The sequence below is a fragment of the Cherax quadricarinatus genome, chromosome 60, assembly GCF_038502225.1.
Source record: "Cherax quadricarinatus isolate ZL_2023a chromosome 60, ASM3850222v1, whole genome shotgun sequence".
NCBI classification, from domain to species: Eukaryota; Metazoa; Arthropoda; class Malacostraca; order Decapoda; family Parastacidae; genus Cherax; species Cherax quadricarinatus.
The window spans coordinates 18,439,291-18,465,156 of record NC_091351.1 but is presented as its reverse complement, the minus strand read 5'-3'; the positions used below and the strand labels follow the sequence as shown (position 1 = coordinate 18,465,156).

Genomic DNA, 25,866 nt, shown 5'->3' with positions numbered 1-25,866 from the left:
TCTGGACTTCTGTTGCTTACACTTCTTGATATAAATCCCAGTAATCTATTTGCCTTATTACGTACGCTTAGGCATTGCTGTCTTGGTTTAAGGTTGCTGCTCACCATAACCCCAAGTCCTTTTCGCAATCTGTATGGCTAAGTTCTACATCATTTAACTTATAAGTACTAGGGTTATGGGAACTCCCAAGCTTCAGAACCTTGCATTTATCTACATTGAACTGCATCTGCCACTTTTCTGACCAAGAATAGAGTTTGTTTAAATCCTCCTGAAGTTCCATAACATCTACGTTTGAATCAATTATCCTACCTATCTTTGTGTCATCGGCGAATTTGCTCATATCACTAGTAATTCCCTCATCAAGATCATTGATATATATTATAAACAACAATGGGCCCAAGACTGATCCCTGTGGAACGCCACTTGTTACAGATCCCCACTCGGATTTAACCCCATTTATGGACACTCTCTGCTTCCTGTCAGTGAGCCATGACTCGATCCACGAGAGCACTTTTCCCCCAATGCCATGAGCTGCCACTTTCTTTAACAGTCTATGGTGCGGAACTCTATCAAAAGCCTTACTAAAATCTAAGTAAATAATATCAAATTCTTTATTGTGGTCAACAGCCTCGAAAGCTTTACTGAAGAAAGTTAATAAATTAGTTAGACAAGACCGGCCTCTTGTGAATCCATGCTGAGTATCATTAATCAAGCTATGCTTATCGAGATGGCTTCTTATAATCTCAGCTATAATTGACTAGTAATTTGCCTAAAATTGAGGTCAGGCTTATTGGGCGGTAATTTGACGGTAACGACTTGTCCCCTGTTTTAAAAATAGGAGTTACATTAGCCATCTTCCACATATCAGACACTACACCTGTTTGAAGAGATAAATTAAAAATATTAGTTAATGGTTCACAGAGTTCCATTTTGCATTCCTTAAGAACCCTTGAAAAAACCTCATCAGGACCCGGCGACTTATTTTGCTTCAGTCTGTCTATCTGCTTCACAACCATCTCACTAGTGACTGTGATGTTACATAATTTATCTTCTAGCCCATTGTAAAAATTAATTACTGGAATATTGTTAGTGTCTTCCTGTGTAAAAACTGAGAGAAAATAATTTATTTAAAATCAAGCACAGATATCATACTATGAAATCATGAAAACAAGTGATACACAAAACCTAATAAAAGTTTCTCATCAAAAGCAATAGTAGAATATTAGAATGGTATCCAGAGGAGGTAATAGGTGCTTCCACTACAAACTTTAAAAAATATATGATATTCTAAACAATGAAAATATATAGGGATGATTTTTTTTGGAGGAAGGGGGGGGGGGGATTTAGTCAGGATATAGAGAAATTATTTTAAGTTAAGAGAAAAGTAGTGCAGGAAAGACAATAAGAAGTGAATATTCATTGTTGTAGACAGCTGCAATAAACTGCAGGAGGCAGCTGGAATACACTGCACAAGGCAGCTGGAATACACTGCACGAGGCAGCTGGAATACACTGCACGAGGCAGTTGGAATACATTGCACGAGGCAGCTGGAATACACTGCACGAGGCAGCTGGAATACACTGCACGAGGCAGCTGGAATACACTGCACGAGGCAGCTGGAATACACTGCACGAGGCAGCTGGAATACACTGCACGAGGCAGCTGGAATACACTGCACGAGGCAGCTGGAATACACTGCACGAGGCAGCTGGAATACACTGCACGAGGCAGCTGGAATACACTGCACGAGGCAGCTGGAATACACTGCACGAGGCAGCTGGAATACACTGCACGAGGCAGCTGGAATACACTGCACGAGGCAGCTGGAATACACTGCACGAGGCAGCTGGAATACACTGCACGAGGAAGCTGGAATACACTGTATGAGACAGCTGGAATACACTGCACGAGGCAGCTGGAATACAGTGCACAAGGCAGCTGGAATACAGTGCACGAGGCAGCTGGAATACAGTGCATGAGGCAGCTGGAATACAGTGCACGAGGCAGCTGGAATACAGTGCACGAGGCAGCTGGAATACAGTGCATGGGGCAGCTGGAATACAGTGCATGGGGCAGCTGGAATACAGTGCACGAGGCAGCTGGAATACCCTGAACAAGGCAGCTGGAATACACTGAACAAGGCAGATGGAATACACTGAACAAGGCAGATGGAATACACTGCACGAGGCAGCTGGAATACACTGAACGAGGCAGCTGGAATACACTGAACGAGGCAACTGGAATACACAGAACAACGCAGCTGGAATACACAGCATGAGACAGGTGGAATACACTGCAAGAGGCAGCTGCAATACACTGCATGATGCAGCTGGAATACACTGCACAAGGCAGCTGGAATACACTGAATGAGGCAGCAGAAATACACTGCACGAGGCAGCTGCAATACACTGCAAGAGGCAGCAGCAATAAACTGCAGGAGACAGCTGCAATAATCTGCAGGAGACAGCTGCAATAATCTGCAGGAGATAGCTGTAATAAACAGTAAGAGCCATGCAATAAACTGCAGGAGGCATTCATGCAATAAACTGCAGGAGGCAGCCATGCAATAAACTGCAGGAGGCATTCATGCAATAAACCGCAGGAAGCAGCCATGCAATAAACTGCAGGAGGCATTCATGCAATAAACCGCAGGAGGCAGCAATGCACTAAACTGAAGGAGGCAGCAATGCACTAAACTGAAGGAGGCAGCTGTGCAATAAACTGCAGGAGGCATTCATGTAATAAACAGGAGACAGCTGTGCAACAAACTGCAGGAGACAGCTGTGCAATAAACTGCAGGAGGCAGTTGTGCAAAAAAACTGCAGGAGGCAGTTGTGCAATAAACTGCAGGAGGCAGTTGTGCAATAAACTGCAAGAGGCAGTTGTGCAATAAACTGCAAGAGGCAGTTGTGCAATAAACTGCAGAAGGCAGTCAGGCAATAAACTGCAGGAGGCAGCCATGCACTAAACTGCAGGAAGCGGTTGTGCAATAAAATGCAGGAAGCAGCTGTGCAATAAACTGCAGGAGGCAGCTGTGTAATAAACTGCAGGAGGCACTTGTGCAATAAACTGCAGGAGGCAGTTGTGCAATAAACTGCAAGAGGCAGTCATGCAATAAACTGCAGGAGGCAGCCATGCACTAAACTGCAGGAAGCGGTTGTGCAATAAAATGCAGGAAGCAGCTGTGCAATAAACTGCAGGAGGCAGCTGTGTAATAAACTGCAGGAGGCAGTTGTGCAATAAACTGCAGGAGGCAACTGTGCAATAAACTGCAGGAGGCAGTTGTGCAATAAACTGCAGGAGGCAGCTGTGCAATAAACTGCAGGAGGAAGCTGTGCAATAAACTGCAGGAGGCAGTTGTGCAATAAACTGCAGGAGGCAGCTGTGCAATAAACTGCAGGAGGCAGCTGTGCAATAAACTGCAGGAGGCAGCTGTGCAATAAACTGCAGGAGGCAGTTGTGCAATAAACTGCAGGAGGCAGTTGTGCAATAAACTGCAGGAGGCAGTTGTGCAATAAACTGCAGGAGGCAGCTGTGTAATAAACTGCAGGAGGCAGCTGTGCAATAAACTGCAGGAGGCAGCCATGCAATAAACTGCAGGAGGCAGCCATGTAATAAACTGCAGGAGGCAGCCATGTAATAAACTGCAGGAGGCAGCCATGCAATAAACTGCAGGAGGCAGCCATGCAATAAACTGCAGGAGGCAGCCATGCAATAAACTGCAGGAGGCAGCCATGTAATAAACTGCAGGAGGCAGCCATGCAATAAACTGCAGGAGGCAGCCATGCAATAAACTGCAGGAGGCAGCCATGTAATAAACTGCAGGAGGCAGCCATGTAATAAACTGCAGGAGGCAGCCATGTAATAAACTGCAGGAGGCAGCCATGTAATAAACTGCAGGAGGCAGCCATGCAATAAACTGCAGGAGGCAGCCATGCAATAAACTGCAGGAGGCAGCCATGCAATAAACTGCAGGAGGCAGCCATGTAATAAACTGCAGGAGGCAGCCATGTAATAAACTGCAGGAGGCAGCCATGTAATAAACTGCAGAAGGCAGCCATGTAATAAACTGCAGGAGGCAGCCATGTAATAAACTGCAGAAGGCAGCCATGCAATAAACTGCAGGAGGCAGCCATGCAATAAACTGCAGGAGGCAGCCATGCAATAAACTGCAGGAGGCAGCCATGCAATAAACTGCAGGAGGCAGCCATGTAATAAACTGCAGGAGGCAGCCATGCAATAAACTGCAGGAAGCGGTTGTGCAATAAAATGCAGGAAGCAGCCGTGCAATAAACTGCAGGAGGCAGCTGTGCAATAAACTGCAGGAGGCAGCTGTGTAATAAACTGCAGGAGGCAGTTGTGCAATAAACTGCAGGAGGCAGTTGTGTAATAAACTGCAGGAGGCAGTTGTGCAATAAACTGCAAGAGGCAGTTGTGCAATAAACTGCAAGAGGCAGTTGTGCAATAAACTGCAGAAGGCAGTCATGCAATAAACTGCAGGAGGCAGCCATGCACTAAACTGCAGGAAGCGGTTGTGCAATAAAATGCAGGAAGCAGCTGTGCAATAAACTGCAGGAGGCAGCTGTGCAATAAACTGCAGGAGGCAGCTGTGTAATAAACTGCAGGAGGCAGTTGTGCAATAAACTGCAGGAGGCAGTTGTGCAATAAACTGCAAGAGGCAGCCATGCACTAAACTGCAGGAAGCGGTTGTGCAATAAAATGCAGGAAGCAGCTGTGCAATAAACTGCAGGAGGCAGCTGTGTAATAAACTGCAGGAGGCAGTTGTGCAATAAACTGCAGGAGGCAGCTGTGCAATAAACTGCAGGAGGCAGTTGTGCAATAAACTGCAGGAGGCAGTTGTGCAATAAACTGCAGGAGGCAGCTGTGCAATAAACTGCAGGAGGCAGTTGTGCAATAAACTGCAGGAGGCAGCTGTGCAATAAACTGCAGGAGGCAGCTGTGCAATAAACTGCAGGAGGCAGTTGTGCAATAAACTGCAGGAGGCAGTTGTGCAATAAACTGCAGGAGGCAGCTGTGTAATAAACTGTAGGAAGCAGCTGTGTAATAAACTGCAGGAGGCAGCTGTGCAATAAACTGCAGGAGGCAGCCATGCAATAAACTGCAGGAGGCAGCTGTGCAATAAACTGCAGGAGGCAGCCATGTAATAAACTGCAGGAGGCAGCCATGTAATAAACTGCAGGAGGCAGCCATGTAATAAACTGCAGGAGGCAGCCATGCAATAAACTGCAGGAGGCAGCCATGCAATAAACTGCAGGAGGCAGCCATGTAATAAACTGCAGGAGGCAGCCATGCAATAAACTGCAGGAGGCAGCCATGCAATAAACTGCAGGAGGCAGCCATGTAATAAACTGCAGGAGGCAGCCATGTAATAAACTGCAGGAGGCAGCCATGCAATAAACTGCAGGAGGCAGCCATGCAATAAACTGCAGGAGGCAGCCATGCAATAAACTGCAGGAGGCAGCCATGTAATAAACTGCAGGAGGCAGCCATGTAATAAACTGCAGAAGGCAGCCATGTAATAAACTGCAGGAGGCAGCCATGCAATAAACTGCAGGAGGCAGCCATGCAATAAACTGCAGGAGGCAGCCATGTAATAAACTGCAGGAGGCAGCCATGCAATAAACTGCAGGAGGCAGCCATGCAATAAACTGCAGGAGGCAGCTGTGCAATAAACTGCAGGAGGCAGCTCTGCAATAAACTGCAGGAGGCAGCCATGCAATAAACTGCAGAAGGCAACTATGCAATAAACTGCAGGAGGCAGCCATGTAATAAACTGCAGGAGGAAGCCATGCAATAAACTGCAGAAGGCAACTATGCAATAAACTGCAGGAGGCAGCCATGCAATAAACTGCAGGAGGAAGCCATGCAATAAACTGCAGGAGGCAGCTGTGCAATAAACTGCAGGAGGAAGCCATGCAATAAACTGCAGAAGGCAACTATGCAATAAACTGCAGGAGACAGCTGTGCAATAAAGTGCAGAAGGCAGCCATGCAATAAACTGCAGGAGGCAGCCATGCAATAAACTGCAGGAGGCAGCCATGCAATAAACTGCAGGAGGCAGCTGTGCAATAAACTGCAGGAGGAAGCCATGCAATAAACTGCAGGAGGCAGCCATGCAATAAAGTGCAGAAGGCAACTATGCAATAAACTGCAGGAGACAGCTGTGCAATAAAGTGCAGAAGGCAGCCATGCAATAAACTGCAGGAGGCAGAAGTACACATCCTCATGCACAAAAAGACACACATCACAGTCATAACATATTATAACTAAAACTACAAATAGATAAATACGAATATAAATTTTCTGGACCCTTTGGTTCCAAAGCCTTTCCAGATTACTTAATTTATCACCTTTAGAGAGTGCAATATGGGATGGGCGGTAAATACACTGCTATGGGAATTTCAAGTTCCTTCTCGTAAATTTGTATGGATTATAAGTTTCCAGACCATTAGTGTCCGGAAAATCAATGTTGTACCTGTACTGTAGCTCGTCTCAACCTACACCCACCCACCCCCACAACCACACAAAGAAATAGTGTAAAAAAGTACCTGATTGCATGCGATTGATATTAAGAACATCAAAAACATTCTTGATAGCTGGACCAAGAGTGGATAATCCTGTAGCTTTTATGTTCTTCAGTTCATTCATAAAAGTGGCCAAGTTTTCCTTCCAGCCAGCCTGTGAAGTAGTAAGAACATGTGTTAGACATGACATACTGTAACCTAATTATCATAAGAAGTGATGAAAATTACAAAATATAAGCCCCTTTGTAGACATTTTATCCAGCAGTACACAAACCCTCAGGTGAATGCTTCAAACAAAAAGATAGATAATAGTATAGAAGATAATGGTATAGTATAGATAATAGTATAGAAGAAATGACTGAATCTGAACCTCCAGTGGAAAACCTTCATTGCATTACCTAAGTATCCAAGCTGTCAAGTCAATAAAAGTCAACTTGGTGAAGAAAGCAAAAAGTTAAAAATTGAAGTCTACTAATGTTAAGTACAGTGGAACCTCGGTACTCTAACAATTCGGTATTCAAACGCTTTGTTTGGTAAAAAAAAAAAAAAAAAAAAAAAAATATCGCTCGGTAGTCAACTGTTTGCTCGGCACTCGATCAAACAAACACGACTTGCCAGAACTTCGATGTAAACTATTTCATATTTCTTCACATTTTTTGGTGTATTTTTATATTATGTGTATAAGTAAGTTACCATGGGCCCTACGAAGATCAGTGACAACAGTCAACCAAAAGAAAACTGGTCGGGAAAAAATTCATTCAGTACTCAAACAGATCGGCACTCAAACAGCCTTCTGGAACGAATTAAGTTTGAGTACCAAGGTTCCATTGTACATAGTCATTTTTGCATCAAGCTACTTCACTTACTCTTAAACTATTAATGATACAGACTTAAGACCCTGTAGTATACTATTCATGCAGATTTAAAAATTATTTTTCAAGAGTACATTTTGAATGGGGTCAAGGTGTATATTGGTCCTAAGTGCCACAATAACATTCAATAAAACACAAGCTCGGCATACCCTGCCAGACCAATGACATAACGTTATATTTGGTTTAAACAGTCTTCTAAAATAGAAGAGGATCTTTTCCTGAGGATAATGACAAAAATGAAAAATTTAATAGAAAACTTAAAGAATTCCTCAGGAGTGAAGTTAACAACCAGGGCATAATTGACACATCAGTGACTTCATCAATTTAAAGGCCTATACACTGTTCACACTGATCCATTTCCTGGCTATTTCACTACTTGTACTACTGAGTGCCAGATACTGCTCATTCCAAAGTGTGTAGAATCTGGTAATCCAGCCACTTTAAAAAAAAAAAAAATTTAATTTTAAAAACAGTTACTAAAATAAACACTGAAGACATTCCTGGCACTAAAGCAACATTTCCTTCGTTCATTAATCACTTCCCCCAAGCCTTTCCTATACAGTGGTCCCTCGTTTTTCGTAGTTTTCGGGAATCATAGATTTCGGAAATCATAGGGATATTTTTGTATAAACATGGGCTCACTAATCATAGGTTGACTCGCGAATAGTAGTTCATCCGGGACGCGTGCGCACGGTGTGAGCCGGGGCGGCCTCCCTACCCAGCCAGTCTAGCATTGTTTACCAGTGAGTGAAGGTCCCCTCACGTGCTCCTACGAAATATTTCATAATATTCCACTCATTTTAGTGCTTGCAAGTACTAAATAAGCTACCATGGCTCCAAAGAAAGCTCCTAGTGCCAAGCCTGTGGTAAAGAAGGTGAGAAATGCGATTGAATTTAACAAAATCATCATTGAACAATATGAAAATGGCACAAGTGCGGCCGAACTGGCCAGGATGTATAAGAAACCCTACACAACCATATGTTCCATAGTGGCCAAGAAAAAGGAAATCAAGGACGCTGTTGTTGCAAAGGGGGGTAACTATGCTGACAAAAATGAGATCACCAGTACTCGAAGATGTTGAGATGGAGATGGGAGATGGAAGAAGGTGCCTTCTTCAGAAATTAAAGAGATTTTTGCTATGCGGGGTAAGATGGAAAGATTTATGGAGAAACATCACCCTGACAATGTTGTTGCAAGCCATGTTGGCAACATGTACAATGACAAAGTCTTGGGCCATTTTAGGGAAGTGTTAAAGAGACGCCAGAAACAGAGCTCTCTCCACAGTTATTTTGCGAGACAGGACTCCAATGACTCTCAAGGTGGTCCTAGTGGCATTAAGAAATAGAGAAGAGAAGCAACTCTAGAAAAGCAATTGGTACCTGAGGTGTTGATGGAAGGGGATTCCCCTTCCAAACTATAAACAATCCAATCTCTCTCCTCCTCCAGTCTCCCATACACTAAGAAAAATCTCCAATAAAGGTAAGTGTTATGCTGTTAATGTTTCATTCATCATTTCCCATTGTATTGTTTATGTACTACATCTATATTTCATGTAAAAATTTTTTTTGTTTTAATACTTCTGGGTGTCAGGAACGGATTAATTGTATTTACATTATTTCTTATGGGGAAAATTTATTCGAAAATCGTAGATTTCTATAATAGTAGCAACTCCAGGAACGGATTAACTATGAAAAACGAGGGACCACTGTATTTGAGATAGTGTCCACTGACCCCTTAATGCTCTTGTTTTAGGTGCAAGATATTGTGGTCTAATGTATCAAAATGCTTTCCATAGGTCTATGAAGAGCCCCAGAGGATATTCACTTTTTCAATTACTGTATGCAGTTACCTGGAGTTTACCTGGAGAGGGTTTCGGGGATCAACACCCCCACGGCAAAGTCTGAGACCAGGCCTCATGGTGCATCAGGTTCTGATCAACCAGGCTGTTACTGCTGGCCGCACGCAAACTGACTGACGAGCCACAGCCTGGTTGGTCAGGTACTGACTTTAGGTGCCTGTCCAGTGCCTTCTTGAAGACAGCCAGGGTTCTATTGGTAATCCCCCTTATGTATGCTGGGAGGCAACTGAACAGTCTTGGACCTTGGACACCCCCTGCTTTTCATTGGGGGAATGTTGCATCTCCTGCCGAGTCTTTTGCTTTCATATGGAGTGATTTTCATGTGCAGGTTTGGTACCAATCCCTCCAGGGCCTTCCAAGTGTATATTATCATGCATCTCTCTCGCCTGCATTCGAGGGAATACAGATCAAGGGCCTTCAATCATTCCCAGTAGTTTAGGTGCCTTATTGCACTGATGTGTGCCGTGAAAGTTCTTTGTACTCTCTCCAGGTCTGCAATGTCACCAGCCTTGAAAGGGGCCGTTAGCGTACAGCGGTATTCCAGCCTAGAGAGCACAAGCAATTTGAAGAGAATCATCATGGGCATCATCATCATTCGAGCATCTGAATAATTGCAGGGGTTCAGTATGCTATGGGATAGGAGGTAGGAGTAGGTTTATGTATTATTTTTCTGAAGATTTTAGAGAGCAAGGCAAGTTAGATATTGGTCTGTAGTTGTTTAGTTGTGTAGGATCACCTCCTTTGAGGATAGGGGGTCACCCTTGCTGTCTTGAGTAAGGATGGGAATGTTGAAGATTCAACCGATTTTTTAATGTTGCAATAATGGGGGACAGCACATGAGCTGCTTTTTTATACATGATTGTTGGCAAGTCATTTAGGTCTCGTGCCTTGTTTTTTAATGATTTAATTATTAGTGAGACTTCAGTAAGATTTGTTTGTGCTATATATAGAGTATGCAGGCAATTACCAGTGAGGTAGTCTTGTGGCTGAGTATTTGCTTTTGGGATTTTGCTTGATAGTTTTGATCCTATAGTAGAAAAGAAGACATTAAGTTTGTTGGCAGTGTCTATAGGCTGTATGTGTAGTTCGTCTGGTTTTGCTAAGTTAATCTCTCTGTTTCTAGACAGTTTTCTAGAGCCCAAAATTTCAGAGAGAGTTTTCCAGGTCTTTTTCATATCACCTTTTATTTCCTTAAATCTGTTTACATAATACATTTGTTTGGACTTCCGTATTAGATTAGTAAGTATTGAGGTGTATCATTTGGTTAGTTCTTTTGTTATTACGACCTGCCTGAATTGTTTTTCATATAGATGTTTTTTATCGATGGATTTAAGTACAATGGTACCTTGACTTACGAGTGCCCCAACTTACGAGTTTTTTGAGTTACGAGCCGTTGCTCTGTTGATTTTTTGCATCGAGTTGCAAGCCAAAATCCGAGTTACGAGCAAGCTCCAAATAAGCCACCACTAATTGATGGCATATCTGAAGTCAGATCCAATGCTGTACCCAGAGAAATGTCAGGTACTTCATCACATCCCACATACTCTTCCAAGACATAAATGAAAGGATAATACTCCCACACTAATCCCAGATTGTAGTGAGGCACCTCGTCCCTGTACTATCACCTCCTGGATAGTGTTTACTACCTCATTATCCCGTGTCCCTCCCCCACAGTTCCTTGTGTGACCCAATTTGTGTTATCTTCCCAGATTTCCCATCCACAATTTATTACTTGCTAATAAGATACTTACTCTTTAATAATATCTGTATTACCATTTATTCCTACATAAGCACTGTTATACAGTGGACCCCCGCATACCGATGGCATCACATAACGATTAATCCGCATACCGCTTGCTTTAATCGCAAAAATTTTGCCTCGCATACCGCTTAAAAACCCGCTCACCAATGTTCGTCCGAGACGCGTCCAATGTGCGCCCTCAGCCAGCCTCACATGTGCCGCCGGTGGCATTGTTTACCAGCCAGCCTCCGCGGTAACATCCAAGCATACAATCGGAATATTTCGTATTATTACAGTGTTTTCGGTGCTTTTTCTGGAAAATAAGTGACCATGGGCCCCAAGAAAGCTTCTAGTGCCAACCCTACAGCAATAAGGGTGAGAATTCCAATAGAGATGAAGAAAGAGATCATTGATAAGTATGAAAGTGGAGTGCATATCACCGACCTGGCCAGGTTGTACAAGAAACCCCAATCAACCATCGCTACTATTGTGGGCACCAGAAAGGCAATCAAAGAAGCTGTTCTTGCCAAAGGTTTAACTGTGTTTTCGAAACAAAGATCGCAAGTGATGGAAGATGTTGAGAGACTCTTATTGGCGTGGATAAATGAAAAACAGCTAGCAGGAGATAGCGTCTCTCAAGCGATCATAAGCGAAAAGGCTAGGAAGTTGCATGAGGATTTAATTAAAAAAATGCCTGCAACTAGTGATGATGCAAGTGAATTTAAGGCCAGCAAAGGTTGGTTTGAGAGATTTAAGAAGCATAGTGGCATACATAGTGTGATAAGGCATGGTGAGGCTGCCAGTTCGGACCACAAAGCGGCTGAAAAATATGTGCATGAATTCAAGGAGTACATAGAGGCTGAAGGACTGAAACCTGAACAAGTGTTTAATTGTGATGAAACAGGCCTGTTTTGGAAGAAAATGCCAAGCAGGACCTACATTACTCAGGAGGAAAAGGCACTCCCAGGACATAAGCCTATGAAAGACAGGCTTACTTTGTTGATGTGTTCCAATGCTATTGGTGATTGCAAAGTTAAGCCTTTATTAATGTATCAATCTGAAACTCCCAGACTGTTCAGGCAAAAGAATGTCCTCAAGGAGAATTTGTGTGTGCTGTGGAGGGCAAACAGTAAGGCATGAGTCACTAGGGACTTTTTCTATGACTGGTTACACCATGCATTTGCCCCCAATGTGAAAGATTACCTAACTGAAAAGAAATTAGAACTTAAGTGCCTCCTGGTGTTAGACAATGCCCCTGGTCATCCTACAGACGTGGCAGAGCGACTTTATGGGGACATGAAATTCATTAACATCAAGTTTTTGCCTCCTAATACCACTCCTCTCCTGCAGCCCATGGACCAGCAGGTTATTGCAAACTTCAAAAAACTGTACACAAAAGCTGTTTGAAAGGTGCTTTGTAGTGACCTCAGAAACTCAACTGACTCTAAGAGAGTTTTGGAGAGAGCACTTTAATATCCTCAATTGTGTAAACCTTATAGGTAAGGCTTGGGAGGGAGTGACTAAGAAGACCTTGAACTCTGCTTGGAAGAAACTGTGGCCAGAATGTGTAGACAAAAGGGATTTTGAAGGGTTTGAGGCTAACCCTGAGAGGATTATGCCAGTTGAGGAATCCATTGTGGCATTGGGAAAGTCCTTGAGGTTGGAGGTTAGTGGGGAGGATGTGGAAGAGTTGGTGGAGGAGGACAATGAAGAACTAACCACTGATGAGCTGATAGATCAACTTCAACAGCAAGAGGCTAGACCTGAGGAAACTGGTTCGAAGGAGGGGAGAGAGAAATTGAAGAAATTGCCTACTACAAAGATTAAGGAAATCTGTGCAAAGTGGCTTGAAGTGCAAACCTTCATGGATGAAAATCACCCTCACACAGCTATTGCAAGCCGTGCTGGTGACTATTACACTGACAATGTTGTGAAACACTTTAGGGAAGTCATAAAGGAACGAGAGGTACAGGCCACTATGGACAGATATGTTGTGCGAAAGAAGTCCAGTGACTCTGAAGCTGGTCCTAGTGGCATTAAAAGAAGAAGGGAAGTAACCCCAGAAAAGGACTCGACACCTCAAGTCTTAATGGAAGGGGATTCCCCTTCTAAACACTAACACTCTCCCTCCCCTCCTCCCATCCCATCAATCATCACCAGATCTTCAATAAAAGTAAGTGTCATGTAAGTGTGCATGCCTTTTTCAGTTTGTGTGTATTAAAATTAACATTTCATGTGGTAAAATTTTTTTTTTTCATACTTTTGGGTGTCTTGCACGGATTAATTTGATTTCCATTATTTCTTATGGGGAAAATTCATTCGCATACCGATTATTTCGCATACCAATGAGCCCTCTTGCACGGATTAAAATCGGTATGCGGGGGTCCACTGTAATTCTTTTATAATCTTACCTAATGTTCCCTTTGTTCCCAAACTACAAATAAACTAGTGTATGTTCCTACTACAGTACTGTGCAATTCCTTGTACCATCTTCCACTAGCTAGTATCAACCTCCTCAAATAATATTTCTTTAGTGATATTAACCCTTTCAGGGTCCACAGGCCCTCTCTGAGACTTGTTCTCAGGGTCCCCCAAATTTCAAAAAAAAAAAAAATATTTTTTATGAAAAGATAAAGAATATTTTCCCAATCATAATGACACCAAATGTACGAAATTTGATGGAAAACTTATGGAATTATGCTCTCACGAAGTTAGCAGTCTAGACGATGTTTACGCATCGGCGATTTTGCCCACTTTGAGTCCTATTTTCGGCCAATTCCAGTGTACTAGTCGACAAAAATCATACCTATTTAGCTAGAACTCCATTTTTTCTATCGAATGTGTACAAGAAACTACCCATTTACCGACTTCAACTATCCAATAAAGTGGTCAGAATTTAGCAATTTTGCCAATTTCACACAAATTTCAAAAGATGCCAATTTCCAAATAGGGTCCAGAATAAACAAAAGACATTCCTGGCACTAAACTAACATTTCCTCTGTTCATTAGTCACATCCCCACGCCCCTCTTACATTCTTTTGCTTTCCATTTTGAATTTTTCTCACAAAAAATAGATTTACTGTTATGCAGACTACTGCATTAGTGTAGAAATGGTATAAATAATATCGGCACACTTGTGAAAGAATATTAGACTCACCAGTTGACGTGTATTGGACGCTTAGCATGATTTGTTGACTTTTGAACTTTGGTAAAAATCAAACATTTCTGCTACTTTGAGCTCAATTTCAATGTACTTTTCATTGTAAAACCAGTCACAATCATCTCAATTTCTGTAATATGTCTTCCATTCTATCAAATGAGACCAGGAAAACTATAATACAACAATAAATACCATACGAAAATACAGTGCAAAGTTGCTGTTTCAATCCAAAAACACGGTCAAAGTTTTTTTTTCTCATTACGCACTGCGTGCTGCAGGATTTTTTTTATACCGCGCACATTGACCATATAGACCCATTCTTTCATATGTAAGCCTACCAGCTTTCTCTCACTAGATTTGAAGGCGGTAGAATTTATGAGTACATGTACTATTACGTCAAGGACCCTGGCACATAAGCCATGCCATTATGGCCGAAACCCTGAAAGGGTTAATTGCTCAAACTTTATGCTATAAGGCAAATCCTACTCTTGGGTTAATTTCATATCACGGTGTCAATCTCTTTTAAGGTTGTTTTACCACTACTTAATTTAGTCCCTTTTTACATTTCTCCTGAAATAATTCTCTATATGCCAATATATTGTACTTCCCTTTATTCAGTAATTGCTATACTCCTAGTTCTAACAACAATTATAGGGTTACTTTCAGGAGATTTAATATTTTTTCCCTCTTTTCCATATAGTCACATTTATTAAAATACTCCAGGTGCTATTGACTACTTCAGGTGCTACTGATTTTCTTTTTAATACATTCATTTATTATTATATTCACTAGCTCCTTTATTCTAGCTGTAAATATCTACCCTAGTTCATAAACTCACATTTGTTGAAATAATTAAGGTGATATTAGATGCTTAATTGTATAACTGAATTATCTGTACTGTAATAATCCCTTTTTCTTTTAAATTTTTACAAGTTTTAGAATAATTACAGAGTCTTATTCATAAGTCTAGTTGTAGATTCAATATAAATCTTACATTATTTTACTCAGAAAATCTAGTTTGTAAAATTACTCTCATCCTATGATTACAGGCATAGATCCTGATGTAAACTTTTTACTAAATGAAATACACGAATCGAACAGGAACTGTAATTACTACACAGCAGACCAAGCAAAGACATTACTCAGTGTAAACAATAACATAACCATCTTTAACTACAATGTCAGATCCTTGAGCAAACATTATGATGACCTCACAGCATTATTCAGTTCACTTTATTCCAATATATCAATCATCACACTCACAGAAACCTGGCTTAAGCCTGATATTACAGATGTCTACACCATTCCTGGCTACATGGCCATACACAACTGTAGAACAGACTAGCAAGGGGGAGGAACAGCTATATACTACTCAAATCAACTTGAATGTATCAATAAATCTTGCACAAGGGACGAACATGGAGAATATATCATAGCCAAATTTAAATCAAAAGACCTGCAAAAACCCCTCACAGTTATAAACATCTACAGAGTACCACAGTCAAACATTTACCACTTTAGTGAAAAACTAGGAAACATGATTACTGATGCACACATGAATAAACACCACCTACTTCTAACAGGAGATTTCAACAAACATACTACATGACCAGGAACCACAAGTAACCACATTCACAAACACAAAGAGTAACTGCCTGTTGCTACCAGCTATATCTAAACCTACAAGAATCACCGAGACAAGCATCTCCTTAATAGACCACATCTGGACAAACACCATATTCCCTTTAAAATCAGGCATAATCACAGACAACACTCCAGACCACTGCCCAACCTTTCTCATAACTAATCTGGGCAAACTGCCACAAGACATTACTAAAGTAACCTTCAGACTACATAAAGAGACAGCAGTTAACAACTTTATAGCAGCTGTGAATAACATCGATTGGCAAAATGACCTCGAAACATATACAGATATGAATGAATGAATAAATAATTTTCTAAAAAAAGCCCAAAGCCTCTATAACAAACATTGCCCCCAAAAAACTAAACAGATCACAGCAAAGAGACTGAATAATCCCTGGCTAACACCAAGCATCCTCAAATCAATTTACACAAAGCACAAATATGAAAAACAGTATAGAATGGGTCAAATAACTAGCGAACAATTTAAACATTACTCGTCAGCTCTTACCAGCCTGATAAGAAGATCTAAAAAAATTGTATTATGAAAATAGATTACATAACATCAAAGGTGATATGAAAAAAACCTGGAAAACTATCTGAAATTCTTGGAATTAAAGTTATCCAAAAACAAAACAATCAAACTAACAAAATCAGAAAATGTCCCGCTGGGCATTTTCATTGATTTACGTAAAGCTTTCGATACAGTCGACCATGAACCGCTGTACTCCAAATTAGTGCACTATGGTATCAGAGGCTACTCCCTCAACTACCTAAAATCATACCTTAGTAACAGAACTCAATGTGTATGCAAATGATGCAAACTCTTCCACCCAACCAATCACAGTAGGAGTCCCACTCCTCTTTCTCATCTACATCAATGATCTACCGAATGCATCACAGCTACTCAAACCCATATTATTTGCAGATGACACTATGTATGTCTTTTCCCACCCAAACACAGTCATACTAGCAAACACAGTCAATGCCGAATTGCAGAAAATATCTGCCTGGATGATGACTAATAAACTTACCCTGAATACTGATAAAACCTATTTCATTCAGTTTGGAAACAAAGCTGCAAATGATCCAATTAACATAACGCTAAATGGATCATCAGTCACAAGACTCACACAGGGAAAATTCCTAGATATCCACCTTGACAGTAGCCTTTAGTTCCGGACACACATACAACAAATCACCAAGAAAATCTCCAAGACTGTAGGCATACTATACACAAATAACCTGCACATAAAAGAGAGAAGCTTACGATGACGTTTCGTAAATGGTCCAAGTCGGACCGAAACGTCGTCGTAAGCTTCTCTCTTTTATGTGCGGGTTATTTGTGTATCGTTCCAGTCACGGTATTGTGCCTTTTTTTGTTATTTAGGCATACTATCAAAGATAAGGTACTACATTCTACAATCAGCTCTCCTGGCACTGTACCATTCACTCATATACCCTTATCTTACATATGGAATTTGCGCATGGGGATCAACAACATCCAATCACCTAAAACCCCTAATAACCCAGCAAAAGGCAGCGATAAGAATGATAACAAATTCCCACTCCCGCCAGCATACCCCGCCAATTTTCAAAAGTCTGAATCTGCTCACCATTAACCCCTCGACTGCCGCAACCCTCAATCCTGAGGTGTCTCCTGGTGTCAAAAAAAAAAAAATCCTTATGAAATGATAGAGAATCTTTTCCCGATTGTAATGACACCAAAAAAAACGAAATTTGATGGAAAACTGACAGAATTACGCTCTCGCAAAGTTAGCGACCTCGGCGATATTTACAAATCGGCGATTTCGCCCACTTTCAGCCCTATTTTCAGCTAATTCCATTGTTCCAGTCGACCAAACTCATAGCTACTTCTTTAGAACTCCATTTTTTTTTATTGATCGAGTACAAGAAACTGCCCATTTACCGATTTCAACTACCCAATAACATGGTCAGAAATTTGCAATTAGGCCAATTTCACGAAAATGAAAAAATATGACAATTTCAAAATAAGGTCCAGAATGAACAATGCAGACATTCCTGGCTCTAAAATAACATTTTCTTTGTTCATCAGTAAAGTCTCCGGGCCCCTCTGACATTACTCTTGCTTTCTATTTTGAATTTTTATTCAAACAAAAAAATAGAAGATTTACTGTTATGCAGACTACTTCAATACTGTAATAATTGTACAAATAATGTCAACTCATTCATGACTGCATATTAGAATGGCTAGCTGGACATTTACTGGACAATGGCATCATTTGTTTACTTTTGAACATCGGCAAAAATCAAACATTCCCCCAAATTTGAGCTCCATTTCCAGGTTCTTTTTATAGTAAAACCAATCAAAATCACCTCTATTTCTATAATATGTTTTCTATTCTATCAAAAGAGACCAAGAAAATGAGAATATAACCATAAATACAATACGAAAACACACCACAAAGTCGGCATTTTAGTACATAATTAAAAAAAAAAGTCATCTTTTTTTTTCTCATTATGCACTGCGTGCTCCAGGATTTTTTTTATATGGTGCACATTGACCACACAGACCCATTCTCTCACATGTGGGCCTACCAGCTTTCTCCTGCTTGATGTAAAGCTGCTAGAATTTACGAGTATATATACGTCAAACACGGTACCTCGTAAGACGTATATATACGACCGAAACAGTCAAAGGGTTAAGAACATCCATACATATTCATGTGCCTACTATATACACAGAACAATACACGCAAATATAAACCCCCACTCAAACTTCTCCTCACCAACCTAAACAGGACACATGACCACAACACAAGACACAGATCTCTTTTTGATATACCTCGTGTCCATATCACACTGTGTAAAAACTATACACATAAAGGGTCCCAAAATATGGAAATCATTACAACAAGATATTAAAGTAACCCGGTCTGAAAATCAATTTAAGACTTCTCAAAAGCCACTTAATCACCCTAGACTAAATGCTAAATACTCAATACACATTTACTCACCTATGTACTCCCACATCTTAACTTCAACAATCACTTTGAACCTTTTATCCATTGTTGACAGGAATATAATTGAATCATTGTTTTCACAAAAAGCATTTTTGAATATATGAATATATCTTTCGTCTTATACAAATTTGATTCACTTATAATTAATAATCTACTGTACAACTATGAAATAATTACTATCCTACTGTACAACTATGATATAATCCTTAGTGTTAAGTAGTCAGTAAGCCAATAATGTTAAGTTGGCCCATAATGCCTAGGCATAATAAAGGCTCTCTCTGCATTGCAACCCATTATTGTAAATACAAAATCTAAATGTACTGTTTGCAAAGACATAAACTAAATAAATAATTCCAGCAAAGAAGTTACCTCCATTTCAACACTCAGAGTTTTCTAGAAACATCAATTAACCCTTTGAGGGTCGGCAGGCCCTCTCCGAGACTCGTTCTCAGGGTCGGCCAAATTTAAAAAAAAAAAAATCTTATGGAAAGACAGAGAATCTTTTCCCGATCATAATGACACCAAAAATACGAAATTTGATGGAAAACTTACGGAATTATGCTATCGCGAAGTTAGCGGTCTCGGCGATGTTTACTGATTGGCGATTTTGCCCACTTTGATCCCCATTTTCGGCCAGTTCCACTGTACTAGTCGACAAAAAACATGAATATTTCGCTAGAACTCGATTTTTTCTATTGACTGAGTGCACGAAACCACCCATTTACCAATTTCAACTATCCAGTACAGTGATCAGAATTTAGCAATTTTGCCAATTTCACACAAATTTCAAAAGATGCCAATTTCCGAATAGGGTCCAGAACAAACAAGAAATACATTCCTGGCACTAAAATGACATTTTCTCTGTTCATTAGTCACGTCTCAAGGCCCCTCTTACATTCTTTTGCTTTCCACTTTGAATTTTTATTCTCACAAAAAATAGAAGATTTACTGTTATGCAGACTACTGCATTAGTGTAAAAAATGGTATGAATCATATTGGCGCACTTGCAAAAGAATATTAGACTCACCAGTTGACGTCTATTGGACGCTTGGCATGATTTGTTTACTTTTGAACTTTGGTAAAAATCGAACATTTCTGCTACTTTGAGCTCAATTTCAAGGTACTTTTCATTGTAAAACCAGTCAAAATCATCTCAATTTCTATGATATGCCTTCCATTCTATAAAATGAGAAAAAGAAAACTAGAATACAACAATAAATACCATACGAAAATACAGTGCAAAGTTGCTGTTTTATTCCAAAAAAATGGTCAAAGTTTTTTTTTTCTCATTATGCACTGTGTGCTGCAGGATTTTTTTTATACCATGCACACTGACCACAGACCCATTCTTTCATATGGAGGCCTACCAGCTTTCTCCCACTAGATTTGAGGGCGCTAGAATTTAGGCGTACTAGTACGTCAAAAACCCTGGGTCGTAAGCCGTACTAGTACGTCCGAAACCCTCAAAGGGTTAAGGAGGGTAGAGGTCTGATAGTGGTGGGTGGAGTAGTGATGGTGGTGGGTGGAGTAGTGATGGTGGTGGGTGGAGTAGTGATGGTGGTGGGTGGAGTAGTGATGGTGGTGGGTGGAGTACTGATGGTGGTGGGTGGAGTACTGATGGTGGTGGGTGGAGTACTGATGGTGGTGGGTGGAGTACTGGTGGTGGTGAGTGGAGTACTGGTGGTGGTGGGTGGAGTACTGATAGTGGTGGGTGGAGTAATGATGGTGGTGGGTGGAGTAATGATGGTGGTGGGTGGAGTAATGATGGTGGTGGGTGGAGTACTGATGGTAGTGGGTGGAGTAGTGATGATTATGGGTGGAGTACTGATAGTGGTGGGTGGAGTAGTGATGGTGGTGGGTGGAGTACTGATAGTGGTGGGTGGAGTACTGACAGTGGTGGGTGGAATTTACCTGGAGAGAGTTCCGGGGATCAACGCCCCCGCGGCCCGGTTGTGACCAGGCCTCCTGGTGGATCAGAGCCTGATCAACCAGGCTGTTGCTGCTGGCTGCATGCAAACCAACGTACGAGCCACAGCCCGGCTGGTCAGGAACCGACTTTAGGTGCTTGTCCAGTGCCAGCTTGAAGACTGCCAGGGGTCTGTTGGTAATCCCCCTTATGTATGCTGGGAGGTAGTTGAACAGTTTCGGGCCCCTGACACTTATTGTATGGTCTCTTAACGTGCTAGTGACACCCCTGCTTTTCATTGGGGGGATGTTGCATCGTCTGCCAAGTCTTTTGCTTTCGTAATGAGTGATTTTCGTGTGCAAGTTCGGTACTAGTCCCTCTAGGATTTTCCAGGTGTATATAATCATGTATCTCTCCCGCCTGCATTCCAGGGAATACAGGTTTAGGAACCTCAAGCGCTCCCAGTAATTGAGGTGTTTTATCTCCGTTATGCGCGCCGTGAAGGTTCTCTGCACATTTTCTAGGTCAGCAATTTCACCTGCCTGTTAGTGCTGTTAGTGTGCAGCAATATTCCAGCCTAGATAGAACAAGTGACCTGAAGAGTGTCATCATGGGCTTGGCCTCCCTAGTTTTGAAGGTTCTCATTATCCATCCTGTCATTTTTCTAGCAGATGCGATTGATACAATGTTATGGTCCTTGAAGGTGAGATCCTCCGACATGATCACTCCCAGGTCTTTGACGTTGGTGTTTTGCTCTATTTTGTGGCCAGAATTTGTTTTGTACTCTGATGAAGATTTAATTTCCTCGTGTTTACCATATCTGAGTAATTGAAATTTCTCATCGTTGAACTTCATATTGTTTTCTGCAGCCCACTGAAAGATTTGGTTGATGTCCGCCTGGAGCCTTGCAGTGTCTGCAATGGAAGACACTGTCATGCAGATTCGGGCGCCATCTGCAAAGGAAGACACGGTGCTGTGGCTGACATCCTTGTCTATGTCGGATATGAGGATGAGGAACAAGATGGGAGCGAGTACTGTGCCTTGTGGAACAGAGCTTTTCACCGTAGCTGCCTCAGACTTTACTCTGTTGATGACTACTCTCTGTGTTCTGTTAGTGAGGAAATTATAGATCCATCGACCGACTTTTCCTGTTATTCCTTTAGCACGCATTTTGTGCGCTATTACGCCATGGTCACACTTGTCAAAGGCTTTTGCAAAGTCTGTATATATTACATCTGCATTCTTTTTGTCTTCTAGTGCATTTAGGAGTAGTGATGGTGGTGGGTGGAGTAGTGATGATGGTAGGTAGAGTAGTGATGGTGGTGGGTGGAGTAGTGATGGTGGTGGGTGGAGTAGTGATGGTGGTGGGTGGAGTAGTGATGGTGGTGGGTGGAGTAGTGATGGTGGTGGGTGGAGTAGTGATAGTGGTGGGTGGAGTAGTGATGGTTGTGGGTGGAGTACTGATGGTGGTGGGTGGAGTACTGCTAGTGGTGGGTGGAGTACTGCTAGTGGTGGGTGGAGTACTGCTAGTGGTGGGTGGAGTACTGATGGTGGTGGGTGGAGTACTGCTAGTGGTGGGTGGAGTACTGCTAGTGGTGGGTGGAGTACTGCTAGTGGTGGGTGGAGTAGTGATGGTGGTGGGTGGAGTAGTGATGGTGGTGGGTGGAGTAGTGATGGTGGTGGGTGGAGTAGTGATGGTGGTGGGTGGAGTAGTGATGGTGGTGGGTGGAGTAGTGATGGTGGTGGGTGGAGTAGTGATAGTGGTGGGTGGAGTAGTGATGGTGGTGGGTGGAGTAGTGAGGGTGGTGGGTGGAGTACTGATAGTTGTGGGTGGAGTACTGATGGTGGTGGGTGGAGTAGTGATGGTGGTGGGTGGAGTACTGATAGTGGTGGGTGGAGTACTGATAGTGGTGGGTGGAGTAGTGATGGTGGTGGGTGGAGTAGTGATGGTGGTGGGTGGAGTAGTGATGGTGGTGGGTGGAGTACTGATAGTGGTGGGTGGAGTACTGATAGTGGTGGGTGGAGTAGTGAGGGTGGTGGGTGGAGTAGTGAGGGTGGTGGGTGGAGTAGTGAGGGTGGTGGGTGGAGTAGTGAGGGTGGTGGGTGGAGTAGTGAGGGTGGTGGTCTCAGTAGTAGTAACCAGTTACCAGTAACCACTGTACCAGTGGTTGACTCAACGACCAACCGTCTCTGCCTGAGTCACTGTCTGAACTCATATTGTGCTGACCTAGCAGTATTCAAAGACCCCCTCACATATGGGTACTGTGGGCGGCCAGTCAGTGTTACGAGAGGAGCAAGGAGACAAGGTTACGGCTGTAAGGGCGCTCTCCACATTATCTGTAATTATACGTACTACCAGCCTACGTGAGTATTTCCTTACCCAAATCCACGTGTTCGAACTCCCACATGATAAATGGTGACAGCGGTGTGGAGCGTGGATTTAGTTTTTACGGGTAATTCAAGACGTTAGAAGACTGTTTGTGAGTAGCCGGCAGGGTCAAAGGTGAACCGTCTCACCCACCAGCTACTCCCCTCACAACCTCCAACCTGCAAGCCTGTTGCAGCCGTTTCAAGCTTCCTGGCTTAGTTCGTGTGCTAATTGCTTCAATCTCCGAGGGGTTGACCCGGATTTTGCAATTAAGCCAGTCAGTAAGCCAGACTGTGGAAGTGAACGCCAGTCAGCCTATCATCCAGCCTGTCTCCTGTCATCCACCTGCTCCTCCGTGCTTTGTGCATCGTTACACGTCTTCCAGTCAGCCATTCTCGTGGGGTAAGCCAGTCAGCCAACCCAGCTTCTAACCCAGCTGAGAGAGAGAAGTAAGCCACGCAGTAAGAAGTAAGCCAAGTTCCTCTGAAGTATTGTCTATATCGCTTTGTGCTCCCTGTTGGATGCTAAGAGTGGTTTTCACCATTCCTGTGGCATAGAGTGGCTTATCAAGCCACCTTCGTGGGTAGAGTGGAGGGCGTTGCGCGCCAGCGAGAGTCATCTCACCCACCATACTCTCTCCCTCCACACACCACCACCCACCCACCTCATCTACCTGTGGTTGTTTGCACCCTTGTACCGGGTCCTAATACTGTTTTGGCTCACATAATTGGTCAAGAGATTGTAGGTGAGCGCCAACGATAAGCCAATTATGCGAGTCCACCGAGAAAGCGCATTTCTTCACGACGACAGTGTGAGTGTCGGCGTCATCACCGTGCAGGACAACCTTCCTCATCACCAGTCATCACCCGACTACTACAGACTTCAGTGATAGTTTAGAGACATTTTTCTTGCATTTAAAGACATTTGCGTGTGTGAGACATTTATAGTAAATTTCTTGTGTACTCTAAACCTTGTGTTTTCAGTGTAGACTCAGTTTTTCTTTGACGTTTTTACAATATTTTTCAGTGTTTTCACTCATCTTATATTTTTTTTTATTCTGTGTTTTTTTTTTATGCTACTCCTGTCTGTAGTAAGTATTATTGTGTAGTGTACCAATCAGTCACTGTGTGAAGTGATTCATTTTTTTTTATTGTATTCTTTCAGCGTTGTATTCTCCAGTAATTGTCATTGTAATTCATGCAGTGATATTCACCCCAGTATACCAAATTATCCATTTATTTCTATGTGTGTCTTTTTTCGTATGCCAGCAGTGTCTCATTCCTCTAATTTTTTCGCAGACTGTGTACCATTATTGCCAGCAAATTTTTGTCGTATCAGTCACAGCAAGATTTTGTTGTAAGAATATACTAAAAAAATTGTTGTGTGCCCTGCCACTGTAAGTGTGACACTTCCCGTTTTGTTCCTTTGTTTTATTTTATTCATATTTTTATATTTCTTTGAACAAATTCACTCTTGATGCAATTTCAATTACTTTTAACGTAAAGTGTTTTCTTTACTCTGTTTGAGTAAATTGTTTTGTCTAATTTACAATTAAGAGTTAAAGTGTTCAATCAGTTTTTTCTTCATATTTTTATTTTATCATTTAACCTGAGTTTTCCCAGTGACACTTTATTACTGCAGTGATTATTTCTACACTTTATTTTGTTGCACTTGTTCTGCAGTTAATTATTTTGTTGCACTTGTTCTGCAGTTTCAACCCTAGATTTGTTACAAGGGTTTTGGCAAGTACCTCTTCATGAGGACAGCCAAGAGCTAACTGCATTCTCCACTCCTACAGGTCATTATCACTTCCTCCGTATGGCGTTTGGATTACGATCTTCCCCTATCACGTTCTCAAGGCTCATGACTAATATCTTTAGAGGTCTCATAGGTAATGCACTATGGTGTACTTAGATGACGTAATCGTCACGTCTAAAGACGTGGATACACACTTGAAAAGACTTGATGTAGTACTTGGTAAGCTTGAAGAAGCCAATTTAAAGATCAAACTGTCTAAATGTCAATTTTTCAGATCAGAAATTAAGTTTCTTGGTCACGTAGTCACTCCTAGAGGGGTTACGACTGACCAAAGTAAAGTAACTGCAGTACTAAATTTTCCAACTCCCAAAACTGCTGATGCCGTAAGATCCTTTGTGGGCTTAGCAGGTTTTTATAGATCTTTCATTGCCAATTTTTCTTCCATAGCTGCTCCTCTAACTGAGTTGCTTAAGAAAGATGCTCCTTTTGTTTGGACCTTCCGTCAAGAAAGAGCATTCCAAACTCTAAAAGAAAAGCTAACATCTGCTCCAATTTTGAAATTTCCAGATTTTTCTAAGCCCTTCTATCTGACAACTGATGCTAGTTCTATTGGCATAGGTGCCGTACTAGCTCAGAAGACCGATGGCAAGTACAACGCAGTTGCATTTGCTAGCCGAGTCCTTACGAAGGCTGAACGTAATTATACAGTAACTGAGCAAGAAGCTTTAGCAATAGTATGGTCTTTAAAGCACTTCCGAGACATTATTTATCAGTACTCTGTTCATGTCTTGACAGACCATGCTCCACTGATACCCTTATTCCAGAACAAACAACCTACTGGAAGGTTAGCCAGATGGACCTTGACTATCCAAGAATTCAATCCCACCTTTGAGCATTTACCTGGCAAGTCAAATGTAGTCGCAAATGCCTTATCGCGACATGTTAGTATAGTAACTGCAGACCCTCCATTTAGTGCTGAAGATGTAAAGAATGCTCAACGAACAGATCCTA

General features: G+C 41.9%; 1 protein-coding gene across 4 annotated transcripts in view; it reads right to left on the bottom strand.

The window, feature by feature from the left end:
* IntS6 (integrator complex subunit 6) overlaps nucleotides 1–25,866 on the bottom strand; it is a 438,513-nt gene that overhangs the window by 350,311 nt on the left and 62,336 nt on the right. For all 4 annotated transcript variants that reach the window (XM_070097997.1, XM_070097998.1, XM_070098000.1 and 1 more), the window contains one exon: nucleotides 6,570–6,699. In XM_070097997.1, coding sequence (XP_069954098.1) covers nucleotides 6,570–6,699 — 130 coding nt within the window. The remainder of the gene's footprint in view (nucleotides 1–6,569; nucleotides 6,700–25,866) is intronic.